At 44.0% G+C, this 17,500-nt stretch overlaps 1 protein-coding gene across 1 annotated transcript in view; it reads right to left on the bottom strand.

The window, feature by feature from the left end:
* Positions 1–17,500, bottom strand: part of hibadha (3-hydroxyisobutyrate dehydrogenase a) — a 46,712-nt gene that overhangs the window by 9,592 nt on the left and 19,620 nt on the right. The window contains exons 5-6 of the mRNA XM_080734717.1: positions 12,184–12,317; positions 11,747–11,823 (exon numbers count right to left, since the gene is read on the bottom strand). Coding sequence (XP_080590843.1) covers positions 11,747–11,823; positions 12,184–12,317 — 211 coding nt within the window. The remainder of the gene's footprint in view (positions 1–11,746; positions 11,824–12,183; positions 12,318–17,500) is intronic.

Genomic DNA, 17,500 nt, shown 5'->3' with positions numbered 1-17,500 from the left:
CACTAATACAGCTGCGCTGTGTGTGGAGCACGCACGCACGCACGCACGCACGCACGCACGCACGCACGCACAACACAGTGAGAGAGACACAGACACACATACAGACACACCGAAAATGGGGTACACATACCAGCTAAGATGTACAAGCCACAAAAACACATCAAACATAACATTTTCCGAATGTCTGTCTATCTATCTGTCTGTCCGGCTGTTTCTCCTCTGTCGCTGGAGCAATTGATCCGAATCCGCATGACCATTAGCATATGAACACACCTGACATAACTGCGAAGCCCGTTTGTCACTTTCACAAATCGTATGGTGTATATTAGCATTTTTATTGTGTATCTATTCTGCATCTAGCATGAGGCATATCTATTCTGCCTCTAGCATAAGGCATATCTATTCTGCATCTAGCATGAGGCATATCTATTCTGCTTCTATCATGAGGCAACATTTTTAACCAGCTGTGTGTGTGTGTGTGTGTGTGTGTGTGTGTGTGTGTGTGTGTGTGTGTGTGTGTGAGAGACAGTGTGTGTGCTTGCGTGTGTGTGTGTGGGGGGGGGGGGGGGGGCTCGGGTGTCTGTCTGAGTGTCTGTGGGCCTGTTACAGCGCCACCAGGAGGCGGGTTTGTGTATTAGACACATTTTTGGACAGTACTCCTACAGATTCCGTCCAAAAATCACACAGATCGGTACACAGTATCTCAGCCATTAAACGAAACACGTATTTCTTAGTACATTGATGCTCCTACAGCACCAGTTAAAGTTACTTTCCATCCCTCATATACAGTGTGCAAAGTCATATCTTCGAACGGGTAAGGACTAGTCAGACTAACAAAAGGGATATGAAGGAACGTGGTTGGTAGTGAATTCATTAACAGTAAAAGTGTTATGCGATGCCAAAGCTCAATTCTATGGTGCTGGCAAACACTGCTGTGAGGTATTCTCAAAAGTGTCACACAAAAACCCAGTTATGTACAAGCCAAGGTATATAAAAAGACCATGTCCCGAGCCCAGAATGTCCATATACTATGTGTGAATATTATATATTTTTCCACTGTCATCTAAGCCTGATTTACGCTTTGAAGACGATAATGTATTTCGACGTTGCACAACACCTTGACTTCAAATCAGGCTTTATCCTCAACTTCCAAGTTAGTAACAGGCAGTGATGTAAAGTAACTAAGTAGATTTACTTAAGTACAACTTTCAGGTAGTTGTACTTTACTTGAGTATTTCCAATTTCCAATACTTTTACTTCTACTCCACTACATCTCTGATTCAAATATTGTACTTTTACTCCACTACATTTATTGACAACTTTAGTTACTAGTTACTTTGCAGATATACATAATACATTATAATATAACGTACATAAACCACTTTAGCCATATTTTATACCATGGCTATTTGATGATAGCCGATCTACTAGCTCACAATGCGTCGTACATTTTGGTGCCAATAGTTTCATACTTTTACTCAAGTACATTTTGAATTCCGGACTTTTAGTATTTCTACATTGCAGTTTTTCCATTGATTACTCAAGACATGGAGACTTGAGTTCAATAATATTTGTTGTATTTGTCGCATTCCTAAGACAAAAAATTGATAATAGTAAATTTACCCCCATTCCGGATGGGGACCCAGATGCATTTGGGTCCCCATCCGGAATCAATGGGGGTAAATTCATTGTAATCAAATCAAAATATTATTAAGTAATCAAAAAAATAATAAAGAAAAATCACACCCGTGTGAAGTGGAGCTGTGTGTGTGTGTGTGTGTGTGTGTGTGTGTGTGTGTGTGTGTGTGTGTGTGTGTGTGTGTGTGTGTGTGTTAGAGGTCTTCGGACCTGCCCGAGATCCGAAATTACCCGCGATCCGAACCGCCCCGAGCCGGGTAACGGGGCCGTTTTCGAGCTTTTACCGCGGGGCGGGCCGGGGCCGGGGCCGTCTGCCCCGGTTCCCCGGGTATCTCCTGTTACCCGAGTGGAGCCGAGACAGGCCGAGATTGAAGTGAAAGCGAACGCAACAACTGCACCAAATAGATAACGCCACACGATGGCACTAAAGATGCAGCATGTAATCTGTTGCATTGGTTGTGAGAACTGAGAAGTATAACTCACTCAGTCACAACAACACTGACTGTATCAGTTGGATTGTTATTATTATCAAAGATATTAACTTAACGTTTTGGTTAACGGTTTACAATGGAGTTGTCATTGCGTGTTGTCATGCTCTGCAGAGCAAAATGGACACTCAAAGCAGAAAGATATAATGAACAACACATGCGACAGAAAACGATAGCATTAGCATTGGCTAGCCAAAGAAGAAGGAATAAAAACATGGATTTATTTGTATTTACAAACTGTCCGCATTGACTTACTGGTCTGGGAAAAGATCATCTTTTGGCGAGAGGCACAGCGCCGCTGACAGCAACAGCAGCACCGTGGCGACGTTAGGTAAGAAATATGTCTGATACAACTCTTAATATAATAACGTTGGCATTCTTTCATTTCGGGGCGACAGGTTCGGGTCTCGGATCTCCCGTTCTGCTCGGGTTTCGGATCCAATTTTTCTAATAACAGGCGGGGCCGTTCGGATCGGATCCATCACGTCTCGGGGCTGATCGGGTAACGGTTCTCAAATTCCAAATGATAGACGGGGCCATATGGGTCCGGGTCCATTTCCCCCGGGTCCTTTTGGGTTCGGGTAGTTCAAATTGGACCCGTGAAGACCTCTAGTGTGTGTAGATCATGTGTACCGATTTTTGTGACATTTGAAGAAAATATGTAGGAAAAGGAGCAAAAAGTGTGTTTTGGAGAAAATTCAAGATGGCGGAAAATCTATCCTGGCGCAAATGGGCGTGGCCTATATGGGGAGATGCGTCTTGACCCAAGGAATCCAGGGAAAAAAGAATTTTAATTTTCCGATCTACGGTTCAAGAGTTACGGGGCAAAACGTAAAGTGGGCCGTTATAGCGCCACCATGAGGCCGAGTGATGTAATTATTTTTCGATTCATTCTTAAAATCATTATGAATCTCCTCTCCGAGGTTTGAAACTGTAGCTCCTATGGTTTACGAGAGAAAAATACTTGAAAGTGATTTCTTGCATTGTCCCATTATAAGTCAATGGGGACAATTAAGCGTCGTTTTTTGCCGATTACGTCGGCATGGTAAGGCGGATCGGAACGAAAGGTAATAGAACACCATTCCCGGCCGAGCCGCACATTTTGATGTATATATTGCGCGAGTGGCGTAAATGGTGCGGCACTAGTTACGCGCCGAAGTCAGGCTACATACAGACACACAGACAGACACACACACACACACACAGACCCACACAGCCACGTATAGGGAGCTGCACACAGCTCCAAAAAAAAAAAAACACCACTGATAACAGGTTTCACCAGCCAACTCCCCCATGTACAACCATTTTCAATTTGTAAGCCGTGTGAACTGGACAAAGCCTTTAACCCTGCTTGGATTGACTTGGCTCAGAACAGCGGCTTCAAACTACAACTCCCATCATGCTCCGCCTCGTCATGGCCAAGGTGTCTGTGTGCCGGCCGGGGTTGGTTGGAGGGGATGTCGGGAGCAGTAGTTTGCAGGTAAGTGACATGAGTCGCAACAGGAGGACTCCAGTGAGAGCTCAGTCAGTAGCTGTAAATGCATGATTTAAGGGAAAAGGGCTCAGCCCCTAAACCTTACCCATATTTAGAATCACTAGAGGTTTGGGCTACTAAGTGGCCCTCATACCTACAGGTGGACGAAATCGCCGATCCGACCGATATGTCAGAGTCATAGGGCTGTATTTTGATTATCTTAAGTACCAGCTTTTATGCCTTAACTTAAAGGCCTGTCTATACTGTGGCGATCCGCCAAAATAATGCACATTATACTCATTGGCAGTTCACGTTCATGGTCAGTACACACCCCGCAGTCTGACTGCCAGTAAGGTGGCTCTGGTTGGCCGTGCATTGGTGGCCCAACCCCCTACCTTTACGGAAGGAAACAGTTGAATGGAGTCGCGGGAGAAAGAACAGGTTGGATGGAAAGACGGGAGCGTAAAGGAAGCCTGAACGACGTGATCAGCTTTGTCTCGTACCCTCGGGGTGTTGGTGAACAGCACGAGTTAAGTCCGCGGTCCTCCTCCGTTAATCACCGGGAACAACGAGCATATCGGCTGGCGTGAATGATCGCACCAGGGTGGACAAGACGGCAGCTAACCTCCGACGTTGTCTTTTGAAGATCCTCTCTAACCCTCCCTCCGTCTGGTGAAAAGCAAGTAAGCGGTGCGGTGGCTAGCAGCGCTAACGCTACACCCAAACACACACACAAACACACACACACACACACGCGCGAACGCTCACGCACACACGCGACTGGACACGTCCGTGTTTGAGCTGGGTATCACAAAATCCCTTAGTGGAGTGTGGATTGGTAACGGTGGTGTTCGGCCCCGTTTGTGTTACGAATTACTGTGGGAATGTGAACTGAACTGTATGAACTGCCGTGAACAGAATCGAATTGAATACAATCCTTGCAAATGAGTTTTCTGTGTGTTGTGTTTCTTTGAAATGATTTATATGGTTTACTTGTACACGTGTTGAACCAGGTAGGGTGTTGTATTGTTATACAGTGTCCTTTGTGGTGGGTTTCATTTAAAGTACAATTAAAGGGTGAAACCGCTACAATACTGTCTCCGACCACCAAACTTTTTATCTGAGATTTCCGCCAGGGGTCCGGCAGCCAGCCGGATACGGTTTGCATTAAAGGGTGGGGCATTCATTCCCTATTTACATCGTTCCCAAGTAGGCCGGTCCCCGACTAGACCCTCGGCCGCCCGAAGGGAATTACGTACCCCATATAAGTCGACTGACTCATGAGCACAAAAGGGACACAGTCAGAGGCACAGACCTCCATATATGGGCATAAAAGGGATCAGAGAGATAGACAGATACAGAGATCTCCATATATGACATAAAATGGACACAGACAGACAAATATCTCCATATATGGGCATAAATGGACACAGGCAAATAAATGTTCAAAACGGACCCTATGACAACACGTATAATGGGGTTTGCATTAAAGGGTGGGGCATTCATTCCCCATTTACAACGTTCCCGAATAGGCCGGCCACCGACTAGACACTCGGGCGGCCGAGCTTCTAGTATTATTAAAATATAAATAAAAATGACGGAATTCAGTTAACAATTTAGGCCACTAAACTGCTCCACAAGATGCAAGCTGGTATAAAATGACTGTGTCATTTTTTTCTTAGACTGCCAGCTGCCTTTACTTTCGTGTTTGGTCATCAACTTGATTCAGTGATTCAACTAAAATCACAGATGGATGAATTGCAACTGTCAGATGTGCAAATCGGTGTTATGAATGATGTCAACGGTTTGTGTTGTGTGACGTCAGACCAGAGCTGGTCAACCTGAATAAGATGTGACACAGCTTCTAAACATCACATTTAGTCTGGGTACGACCAAGTCAAGGACTTCACGGAGTGTACTGTGAGAGTCAGAGAGGCAGCGATATATAGGGACATAGAGGAGGAGAAAGTCATTGACAGAGAATATATTAGTCTTTCCAGCCAGCAAACAGTCAAAGAAACATCTTCCAATTTACAGTCCAAGTAGCAGTGGGCGGTGTCAATGAACCGTTCTTCCAAGACACAGGTGTCCTGTTCTAAGTCTCGGGTCACCCTCCATGAAGACATGTCGAGGAGCCACAACAATCTCTACTGTCAAACAATGAGCAATGGACAGCTGCCCTCAGCTTCCTGTCGGACAATCACCAGCTGTGTAACTGGCCAGCAGGAGACACAGACAAACCGAGATCTTGCGAGTACTTCAACGCACCCAGGATAAGTAAAGAAACATTTGATGACCTACACAGGAAAGAAAACCTCTTATGTGATAATAAGAGTTTAATTGAGGTAACGGCACAGCATGTCCAGCGTGTCCACACCAAAGAAAAACCTTTCCAGTGTAAACACTGTGACAAGGGTTTCAGTCGGTTATGTACCCTGAAGACACACCAGCGTGTCCATACTGGTGAAACGCCCTTTGTGTGTAAACAGTGTGACAAGGGTTTCAGTGGGCTAGGCAACCTGAAGAGACACGAGCGAGTCCACACAGGAGAAAAACCCTTTGTGTGTAAACAGTGTGACAAGGGTTTCAGTGTGTTGTTTCACCTCAAGACACACCAGCGTGTCCACAGTGGTGAAAAACCTTTTCAGTGTAAACAGTGTGACAAGGGTTTCAGTCAGTTAGGTAACCTGAACCAACACCAACTTATCCACAGTGGAGAAAAACCCTTCGTCTGCAAACAGTGTGACAAGAGTTTCAGTCAGTTAGGTACCCTGAAGACACACCAGCGTATCCACAGTGGAGAAAAACCCTTTGTGTGTAAACAGTGTGACAAGGGTTTCAGTGAGTTAGGCAACCTGAAGAATCACCATCGTGTTCATACCAGAGAAAAGCCCTTCCACTGTAAACAGTGTGACAAGAGTTTCAGTGAGTTAGGTAGCCTGAAGACACATCAGCGTATCCACAGTGGAGAAAAACCATTTGTGTGTAAACAGTGTGACAAGAGTTTCAGTCAGTTAGGTACCCTGAAGACACACCAGCGTATCCACAGTGGAGAAAAACCCTTTGTGTGTAAACAGTGTGACAAGAGTTTCAGTGACTTAGGTACCCTGAAGAATCACCAGCTTGTCCACACTGGAGGAAAACCCTTTGTATGTAAACAGTGTGACAAGAGTTTCAGTGAGTTGGTAGCCTGAAGACACATCAGCATATCCACAGTGGAGAAAACCCATTTGTGTGTAAACAGTGTGACAAGAGTTTCAGTCGGTTAGCAACTCTGAAGAATCACCAGCGTGTCCATAGCGGAGAAAAGCCAGTGTACACAGTGTGAGTTTCAGTGCTTGCTCAAGGACTCTTCGACACTAACTCTGGGGGAGCCTGGGATCTAACTGGGAACCTTTCGGGAACCCTCCGTGTTCTAATGACGGTTTTACTGCCCAGGGGCCCAACATAGCCAATGTCTCCCAATTTATTCGGCCATTTCTCTGTGAGCACCATATGCTTCAGAATGTTTAACTTAAAGGGGCACTCCACCACTTTTCAACCTATGTTCATATAATTGGTCCTCACTCAAAAATAACTTTTCTTTTTCTTTTTTCTTTTTTCAGAGGAGGGCTGTGGGCACGTCAGAAACCCATCGTCTTGTGACATCATCGATTGCCAATCCAGCTTATAGAAACTGCAGGCTTTCTATTCCTGAAAAGTTGCAATTTTAAAGTGGAAGCCATTGTTCTCGCGATAATAAAAATCTAAATATTTTTTTCAAAAATTTTGATTAAATTTTTTTGGGGGAAAATGATGATGTCACAAGACGATGGATTCTGAACTTCCCACAGCTCTCCTAGGAGACTTGGACTGAGTAGAATTGTTTTTATCATGAACATTAGTGAGGACCTATTATATGAAGACAGGTTGAAAAGTGGTGAACTACTCCTTTAAGTAAAATAATCAATACTGGGAAAATATGGATATGACCTGAGGTGTCTAGTAGTTTCATAGGTGTGGGTTGGCCATGATAGCTGACAGAGTACAGCATCTGGCAATGGGCCTGGTGTACTAGATACACTACACCACTAAGATACCTGTACCTGAAAAAATACTTCCAAAATGTCAAGGATGTTCACAATTACAACACCAGAGGCAGCTCCACAAATCACATCCAACCCAGATTCGGCTCAAACAAAGGGCTACATTTGTTCTCCTGCTAGGCCTAAAAAATTTGGATATTACCCTACCGACAGCTCTCAAGGTGTGTAAATCCCTACCCTCCTTTTTAAACCGCTCTGAAAAGTCACTTACTAGTAAGGGAAAGTTAGACGAAATCATTACCAATAGCTTTACTCACAAATGTGTTCATAAAGGTGTCTATTATCACCTCTGAACTTTTTCAATCACAACTCCCTTCAGAAACTTTGTGGGAGCCAATCAAAGTTGGGGATATCCCGAGAGCCTGGGAATAAATGGGGGAAATAAAAAATGTCCAATATGAGCGTATGAGATGTGTAATTAGTGTATATTTGGGCTGCTGAATCCATTCCAACTATTAGTTGTCAGTTAAAACATCTCCTTGGCCATAAAATAGGCCTAATTGAATAAGGCTTAGCCAATCATGTCATTAGGGTAAAAATCATCAGCGCTGATTAAAGGACAACTCTGTACAACATCTAGGCTCATTTTCCTACATCCATTGATCCCAAATGACCATGGGGTCTATTTGGCAGAAATTCCCCTGTTGTCCAGTTTCCTAGCAGCCCTCATAGTATAGAGTGGAGCCCAAAACACTATCACTTTTACATTATTGTTGCAGTGTGTTACTAGTTGTCATTACAAACACATCCATGCCTTGGTTGTCCCACACGAGCATGGACGCGTATGTAATGACAGATTGAATAAAAAAACGACATGTGACAAAAAATAAATAAATAAGGTAAAAGCGATAGGCTTATCGTTGTCCTTTAAGACCTGAGGAGCCAAAACGTGTCCGTTTGTCAGAGCTCTTTGATTGATTGAATACTTTATTAACAAGATTATTAATAGTACAAGTCGTACAGCCAAAGGTTATGCTAAAAGGGTAACACAATAAGCCCCAGGGGCTTGTTTCCATTGTGGTCCATTGTACTCAATTAATCAGTATGATGCTGCAGTAGGCCTAAATTTAAAAATAAATCACACCCAAGTGAAATGAGCGGTAGGGGGTCAAATATCAGGGGGTCAAATATCAGTATTTGGTACCATGGGAAAATCCTACTCTACCCTACCCTAAAATTACTACATGGTATGGTCATACACACAAAGCCGCGTATTGGAGAGGTTAGAACCACTCAAAAATGCGAATAAGAGTGCAGACCGTTTCTTAAAACCCAAATAATACTGCCATAATATGCCCACAAGTAACACAATGTAGGCAATGGAAGAATAAATGTAGTTCTTCTAAAGAAACGAGAACAGAGGATGAAGGGAGAATAAATCTCATGCTGCCTCCATGGTTTAGTGGAGGGTGTATATGCTGAATATCCACTTATTTTTGAGTGGCCATTGTGTATACTCACTTCTAAAGTGTGCATCAATCAGGTTTAGTGTTGTCAGACATATACTGTTTTCAATTGGCTACATATTGATTCTGAATATTTGAAACGGTTTCTCCAATCATTTGCCGTACGTTGTCTAAGACTCTTCTCATCTCTGCCTAGAGGAAAAGTCAGACAGCAAACACACGCGCACACGCACACACACACACACACACACACACACACACACACACACACACACACACACACACACACAAAATGGACTACACCAAAGGCCATATGGCCTTGCCCCTAAAATGACGAAATTCCAGGCCTGGTACCATCCTTAAACTAGAGCAAATTGAGTTTAATAACAGCATGGCCTCCCTGTCCAATCTTCAGCTAGTGATAGCAAGTTTCTATGTGCGCAGTTTATGAACAAAGCCATACAAATCTAGTGCAAATCTGGCTGCTAGTTCATGAATGCCAGAACGGATTTCCATTCGGATATTTTTGTTTGAAAGCTGTGAGCAATGTGCACACACGTGGTGCATGATCTAGGCATGGGCCTGCATGATCCGTGCACTATGAATTACATGGAAGTCTATGGAGAGGGAGGCGTCTGGGACTTGGAAGGTATTTTCAAAGGGCCGGGTATGAGTTAAAAAGAAAACTATAACTATAATCGAAATGAAATAAATATTAAAAAATGTTTTAAATTATTATTTTTTATTTTAATTTTGTAAGACTTTTCGTGTAGTGTTTGGTTGGGGTGCATATCTGCACACACAACGGGCAGAACAGCGGGGGGTGGCGCAGTTCAGGCCAAAGGTGGTACTGCAGGTCTGCAACTGAAAATGCTCTGAGAGCCATTCAAAAATGAGAGAGGCTCTCTATTCAGGAGTGGTAATTTAGCCTCACACCTTTTGAAAAACGTTTTTCGGACATAAACAATATGACATAAATACTTTTTAAATGCATGGTGTATCACCTTTAAGCGCATTGCATAATACTCCTTCCGACCCCCAAAGTTTTCTTCAGGGAGGGACGTGATAACTACAAAATGTCACTTGCAACTTCTAAGATGTAGGGACTCGCCAAACTCTAGTTCGGAGGTCCGGAGAGTGTGATTGGCTGATTGGGTGTAAGTGATTATTCGTTTTTTTTCCTCTCCTCTCCCCGGATCTATCCTAGCCCCTTTCAGAAGCCATTATAACTGTATTTGGGATGCCTAAGAACAGTATCCAGGGTCCCTTGAAAGTCAATGCATTCTCCTATTCAGCGCTTGGTACCACTCTCTGGTCTCAAACAAATGTAACATTGCAGAGATATTTCAATGATAGCAGATAATCCTCATAACTGTAGTAGGGTCGCGCGGAAACATTTGTTGATTGGCGATGCCATTAACTCATTGAGTGCCAATCCCGAACTAGTTCGGCTTTATTATCGTATCGCAGAGTGCCGATCCCGAACAAGTTCGGCTTTAAAAAAAAAAAAAAAAAAAAAAAATGATTTTTTTTTTTTTTGAATTTCTTTTTTTTTTTTTTTTGACCCCATCAAATCTGGTGAACATGATTTCAATCGCGATTTTGCATGTTCCACCCCCATACAACCCCATCTAACATACAGGGCAGCCATGTTTGTTTACATAACATGCAAAACATAATGGCGATTATCTCAAGAATGCCTGAACGGATTTCCAATCGGATTTTTTTGTTTGAAAGCTGTGAACAAACTGCACAAATCCACTCCAATGCAATCCAGGATTGCATTGGATTTTTTAGAGCTCATTCTTCTCTGTTTTTTTCCCATGCATGAGGTGTGCAAGGTTTAATCATGGCTAAGTTGACGAAAATAAGGCTTCTAAAATGCTTGGTAGCCAATAGCTAACTTCAAGCTAACTTCATCCTCTTCCTGTACATGCACAAAGGAAAGTGTTCAGGCAAGTCATGGCTGCAGGGCTTCTGCATATACCAGCATATCTCTATGGGATTTTCTATGGCCACTGGGCACCCTCTAGTGGTGAAAGGGGTGGCACTAAATGAGTTAAACAAGTTTAATCCATATTTAGTCACTTTGTTTTGCTCTTCCTCACGCGCCCCACTCTGCTAGCTGCACTCTGCCTAACCGTTCACAAGATACCATACCTTCAAATAGGAACATGAAATAGTACTACGATACTTCCATTGATTAAAGCCGGAACACAGCCTAGAATATCTTGTGTTGTTCTGACAAAGGAGATCCATATGAGATGGACTGAAAGCTGATTGATAGAGCAGCTATGCTGCCACACCTGTAGAGTAGTAGTAGTAGTAGTAGTATAGGTTCCCCACTAAAATATTCTGTGTTTTTCTCAGGTGGCCATAGTGACAACAACCATAGTGTGGAGTTAGTGATTTTCTTTTTTTTACCAATTGTTAATTTACAACTTCGACATTTCATTCACCAACTTTTGACGACAGGAACGGCCTAATGTCCCCTTAGGCATTAATAAAGTTTTCATGTGATCTAATCTCATGTTACGTTATATCTTTTCGTTGTTTCTCCTCCCAGGCAGTGTGTGTGTGTGTGTGTGTGTGTGTGTGTGTGTGTGTGTGTGTGTGTGTGTGTGTGTGTGTGTGTGCGCCGCTGGCTGACAGTACCTGATGCCGAGGTTCATGGTCTCTGCGGTCCCAATCATCCCGATGGCTAGCAGCATGTTGTTACATATCTTAGCTGCCTGGAGGGGGAACCGGGAGAGAGGAGAGGAAACATTATTCTCTGTGTGTGTGCGAGAGAGAGAGAGAGAGAGAGAGAGAGAGAGAGAGAGAGAGATAGAGAGAGAGGAGGGCTAGCATGTTTGAAAGACCGCATTAGTGTGTCTCTGCAAGTGCATTAACAACTTGAAAGCAAAATCACAATAGGTTTCTTTGTATCGGTTTAATTGAGATTTCTATGTGGGTTTTCTCCATCTCGCCTGCTCAATTTGTTTCACTCATTAATTATTTTGTATTTCTCTTTGCTTCATTGTCAGAATTCTGAGTGTTACTCTAATCCAGAGTGTAACAAGAGAATTCTTGCAGTGTGAAAGCATTCTTACCTGTCCTGTGCCGACCTGTCCACAGTAGACCACATTGGCTCCCATGCAGGTAAGCAGCTCCTGGGCAGCGTGGTACTCCTCCTCTACCCCACCCACCATGAAGGTTAGCTTGGCCAGGCTGGCAGCCCCCACACCTACACACACACACGCACACGCACACGCGCACGCACACGCACACACACGTTTGTATTACTATACTAGGAGGATAAACATTTTAGGACAGCATTGAAAATAGTTGGAAAAAAATAAAAAATTATAACAATAAAAGAAAAAGCTGAAAAATTGCAGAATGACAGCTGAAAAATTGCAGAATGACGCATTGTAAGCTCGTACTCGTAGATTGTTTATTTTTGGTGCTAGACATGGCTGCACAACGAATAAGTATAAAATAGGGAAAGCTCTTAACCTAACCTCTAAATGTCTAATCCGATGCCTTTTCTTATAGTAAACCCATCTATTTTGTAACCATTCAACAACCATTTATTTGTGAGGAACAGGAAAACGGCCCTCGCAATGTCCATTTCTCCAATTCTACTATACTTGCGGAGACATTTGGTACTCACAAGTATAGTCACACACTGACACACGTGAAGTTAAACAAGGCAGGCACACATTCTACATCAACATCAATGTACTGTATATGATGCTCAATATAAAACCACTATCTCAGATCAGACTGTAGCTGGTAAACCTTCCTTGGAAGAAATGTAATTTCTTGACACTTAAAGTCGTTGCACACTGCTGCGTTTTTCGGGCCGAATATCGGAGTGAATTTCGGAGCGCGCAAATAAAAAAAATCACGTTTGCACACTGCCGCCCGTTTAGTATTTATTTTTGGACCAGGGTTGATTTTTTTCAGATTTTCGCAACTGTCTCCACTGGGTCCCTTGCTCTCTCTCTTCTCTCTCTCTCCTTGGCCTGAAAAATGCTTTAGAGGATTTCGGATTTCCAAAACGCAAACGAAAGAACGCAGTGCAGTGTGCAACCAGCTTTACAGTACAATTTGTGACAGATGTGAATACAGCAAGGTTACACTGAAAAACATGCCAAACCTAATAGACTTCATAGACATAGACTAGAGAAATGATTGTCTGTTTGTACATTTGTGGAAGGTGGATTGAATCATTTCTTGTCCTTGTAAGGAGGCAGTGTGAAAACACACATACAAACAATAAGCGATCACATGGGTAATCTTTGAAGCACACCATCTGAGTCAGTTAATGGTTTTGAGTAAAAGAACATTAACCACTTGACTGTTTAAGACTACCAACTGTTTGTAAAAGGTCAGCTGTGTATGTGTGTGTGTGCGTGATAATGGGACAGGAGTGTTAAGGGGAGGCGCACCAGAGGGACGAGGGTATCTTTAAAAGCCGATTGTTGCCATCATCCACCGCAAGCTCCCGTGGGAGGCTTTCCCTTTTGTCCTCTCACCCCCCTTATTGCCCCGCTCCCTCTCTCTCTCTCCCCACACACACACACACACACACACACACACACACGGGTCAACAGCTGTGCCTGGGGCTACCTCCCCCCACTACCCACCGCCCATGGGGGCATCGGTGACAGGCGTGAGGGGTAATTAACGTTATACTTTATCATGTTCAATTAGGCGTCCCTCCCCATGGCTGATGGCTTAAGGAGCGTGCCGTGTTGTAGCAGGCACCTCCACGCCCACCCCTGCTGCCCGCTGGGGTCCTGTCGGGGCCAGTTAGATGTAGGGATGGGACGATACGTGATATTATTCTTTATCGTAAAAAAAAAAAACCACTCACGATAATCGTATCGCGGATATGTCATTTATCGTGATATCGTCCTCCGTCATGCACTGGGATCAACTCAGCTTTTATTTGCCGAGCTGCATATCTGGTACCACTTAAACCCCCTATAATTGGTATAAGGTACTTATAATTATAGCCGATCTACAAAGCTTGTAGATCTGCTATTTTTTGGCAAATGTTCCACCTCAGGATAATGGATTTAGACTATCGCAATAATATCGTAAGTCATAAATAATTGTGATATGACATTTTCATATCGTCCCATCCCTAGTTAGATGGCTGAGAACGTGCAACGGTGATTAGCGGCGGGGATAGTCGTGTTTCAGGACGGGGCGGAACACTAGCGTTGAAATCTCATCTGCCACGGCCCCACCCCCTTTTAATGCTCCACTGATCAACTCTAAACTTTGAGCACAGGATGTAAAACACTGCACACACGCGACTCACACACATTTTGTGGAGCGCAGTTACGGGCAGAGAGAAACTCAAGTCTAAATAGGACGATCATGGTGACAATGCAAAAAACTGTTCAGATCATTCAGTTCTCCCAAAAGAGAGGGAGACTTTGTGTGTGTGTGTGTGTGTGTGTGTGTGTGTGTGTGTGTGTGAGAGAGACACAGAGAGAGAGAGAGTGTGTGCGTGTGTGTGTGTGTGCGTGAGAGAGATCAGACCGCTCTTCAGGGTGCCATGTAGCTCTAATGAAAAGCCTCTTAACGGTGAAAGCCTAATAATGTTCGTGTTAATAATTAAACAGGAATTAGCAGCGAGAAAACAGCTGAAACCACATTATCAGACCTCACCGGAGAGGAGAGGAGAGGAGAGGAGAGGGAATGATAGAGCAGAGGGGTACCGTACACAGCATAATCACACTAAGGGTCCATCTCTACACTTCTTCTCGGTTAAATGAATACTCAGGATTTCTCGGTGAATCTGAGATTAGATGAGGCCACCTTTTTCCTGCCATGGCGTCTTCTGTGCTCCATAAGCATAAATATACATCAGTTTACCTCCCCCCTACTTTAATTGGCTGTGCTGCTGTCAAGTGTGTGACGGTGGCGCTCCTCTCTCTCTCTCTTCCTCTCTGTGTATGCGTGCACTGCGCACGCGCACGCACACGCGCACACGCACACACACACACACACACACACAAGTATGAGCTGTCAGCGGGTCATTAGGGCCACATAATGAAGCCCGAAGCTCACACTACGGCAGCTGCCTACAGACCACAGCAGAGACACACTCAACATAAGGCCAATACTCACACATACATAAACACCACTCATATGCCCATATGGTCAACATACCACGTTTGTAAAAGGTTTGCGATCTCAAATGATCTACAAGCTCACAAGCTGTGAGCTTGTAAATCTGCACATTTTCGGGAACATAGCGTCCGCTACACAAAAGTTGCAAACGGACACTTTTAAGGTTTCTGCTATTTTGCATGCTGATAAGACTCTGTGGAAGGTGTCGAGATTGTACCGTTTGGCACCAGAGATTTATAAAGTCACTCTGGATAGAATAGTTATGGATTCTCTCGTTATACTCAGCAGAGTACATGAAATTATCTCCATATTTTGTTTTGGAGCTTGAAAATGTGTGTGTGTATATGAGTGTGTGTGTGTGTGTGTGTGTGTGTGTGTGTGTGTGTGTGTGTGTGTGTGTGTGCGCGCGCACGCTTATATATATTACATATTATATATATATACACACACACAAAATGCTTACGATATGGATATATAATTTCTTCTTACATTTGCCCCCCCACCCCCCACACACACACGCACACACACGCACGCACACACACACACACACACACACACACACACACAGTGTGACAACTGCGCAGGTTCATTAGTGGAGATCACTCTGTGGGAGGACTAAAGAGGAGATTATTGATAACACAGTCAACATGCTGATCAATACATCTCTGAGAGAGAGAGAGAGAGAGAGAGAGAGAGAGAGAGAGAGAGAGAGAGAGAGAGAGAGAGAGAGAGCGCTGAAGGAGGAAAGAGTGAGAAAAGTAGAGAGGGGGGGCTGAGAGAGAGAGAATGAATTTGAGAGAGAGAGAGAGAGAGAGAGAGAGAGAGAGAGAGAGAACCAGAAAGAGATACAGGGAGAGCGAAAGCAGTGGGGAAAGAAAAAAAAGAAAAGATCTTTCTTTTGCTCACTACCTCCCACCTTCCCTCCCTGAAATTAACTAATCACCCATAATAAGCTCTTATGATCTGTAGTGGATTTCTATAAGCACAGACAGCAGGATGATGGAGGATCCTGGCTCCTGGAAGAATAACACGTCATTAGCATAACACAAGGGGAGTGTACGTCTGCATTGGTGTGTGTGTGTCTGTGTTTAGGAGTATGAGTGTGTGAGTGCGCGCGCGTGTGAGAGAGGAGTCTGAGTGCGTGTAAGCATCTGTCTAGAAGTGTGTGCGTGTGTGTTTGAGTGCGTGTTGTGTGCATGTGATCGAGCGCGTATACACGATTGTGTGAGCGCCTGCGTGAATTTGCGTGGTACAGTATGTGTGTATGCGTGCAATATGCATATGTGTGTGCGTACGCATGCACGGGAACGTGTCCATAACACGGTATGTTATGTGTGTGTACATGAGTGTGAGGGGACATCCCATATGCGGGGCCGGGCCCCTGTCAGAGACGGATTAGAGAGGAATCCTAATGAGGCTTCGGGAAGCGTCGAGGCCCGCCGCCTCATCCATCCCAGCGGGAATGACACTCCCGGATCGTTAGGCACCCGAGCGTCTACACACCGCCCCCTAGGGGAGGAGACGGGGAGGGATGAGACTGACGGAGAGGCAAGGCATGGATGGCTAGGAGAAGAATGGATGGATGAGAGGCGGAGTGGAGTGGAGTGGTGTGGACGTTATCTATGGAGACGATAACATGGCGCGGAAAGGGAGAGAGCGTAGGAGAAAAGAGTGTCGGAGACGAGTGTCTGCGAGACAAGAGTACAATACAATAGAGGGTTTGTGTGGGAGGTAACTTATGCATGTCAGCGAGTGAGGACTGCAGTATGTATGTATGGGGTTTCTCTAATTGTATCCAGAGTCCAGACATACCTGATACATTTTGACTACAAGAAGAAAACAATGCAGAATTAAAAGGAAAAGTAAAGAATAAAAACTGTCGCCACATCCAGCAGGCTGTCCTTCATGGCTCAATCCCAAAGGGATGGAACTCTCTCCCTCTCTCTCTCTCTCCCTCTTAAATGTCAAGAATGCTCTCCACAGTCTGGGGTAAGTAGCATTCTGGTGGGCAATAATAAATTAACTTTGACAATATAATGAATAATATGAAAGATGCAATATTAATAGAGAAAATATATTAATAGAGAAATATATTAATAGAGAAAATAAATTGTGTAATTCAATAAAATAATTTACGATTGGTCAATGATACAGCAAAAACAAGTTGCCCAAAATAAACAGTCTCTTTGCAAATTCCCATTCAACCGTGACTACAGTAGCTACTTATACAAGTGTGCAGTCCCTCAGAATGTAATGATGCTGATCAATCAGTGA

Source organism: Nannobrachium achirus, assembly GCF_963921795.1.
Source record: "Nannobrachium achirus genome assembly, chromosome: 10".
NCBI lineage: Eukaryota > Metazoa > Chordata > Actinopteri > Myctophiformes > Myctophidae > Nannobrachium > Nannobrachium achirus.
The sequence above is the reverse complement of the archived record's forward strand: the minus strand, read 5'-3'. Positions and strand labels throughout refer to the sequence as shown.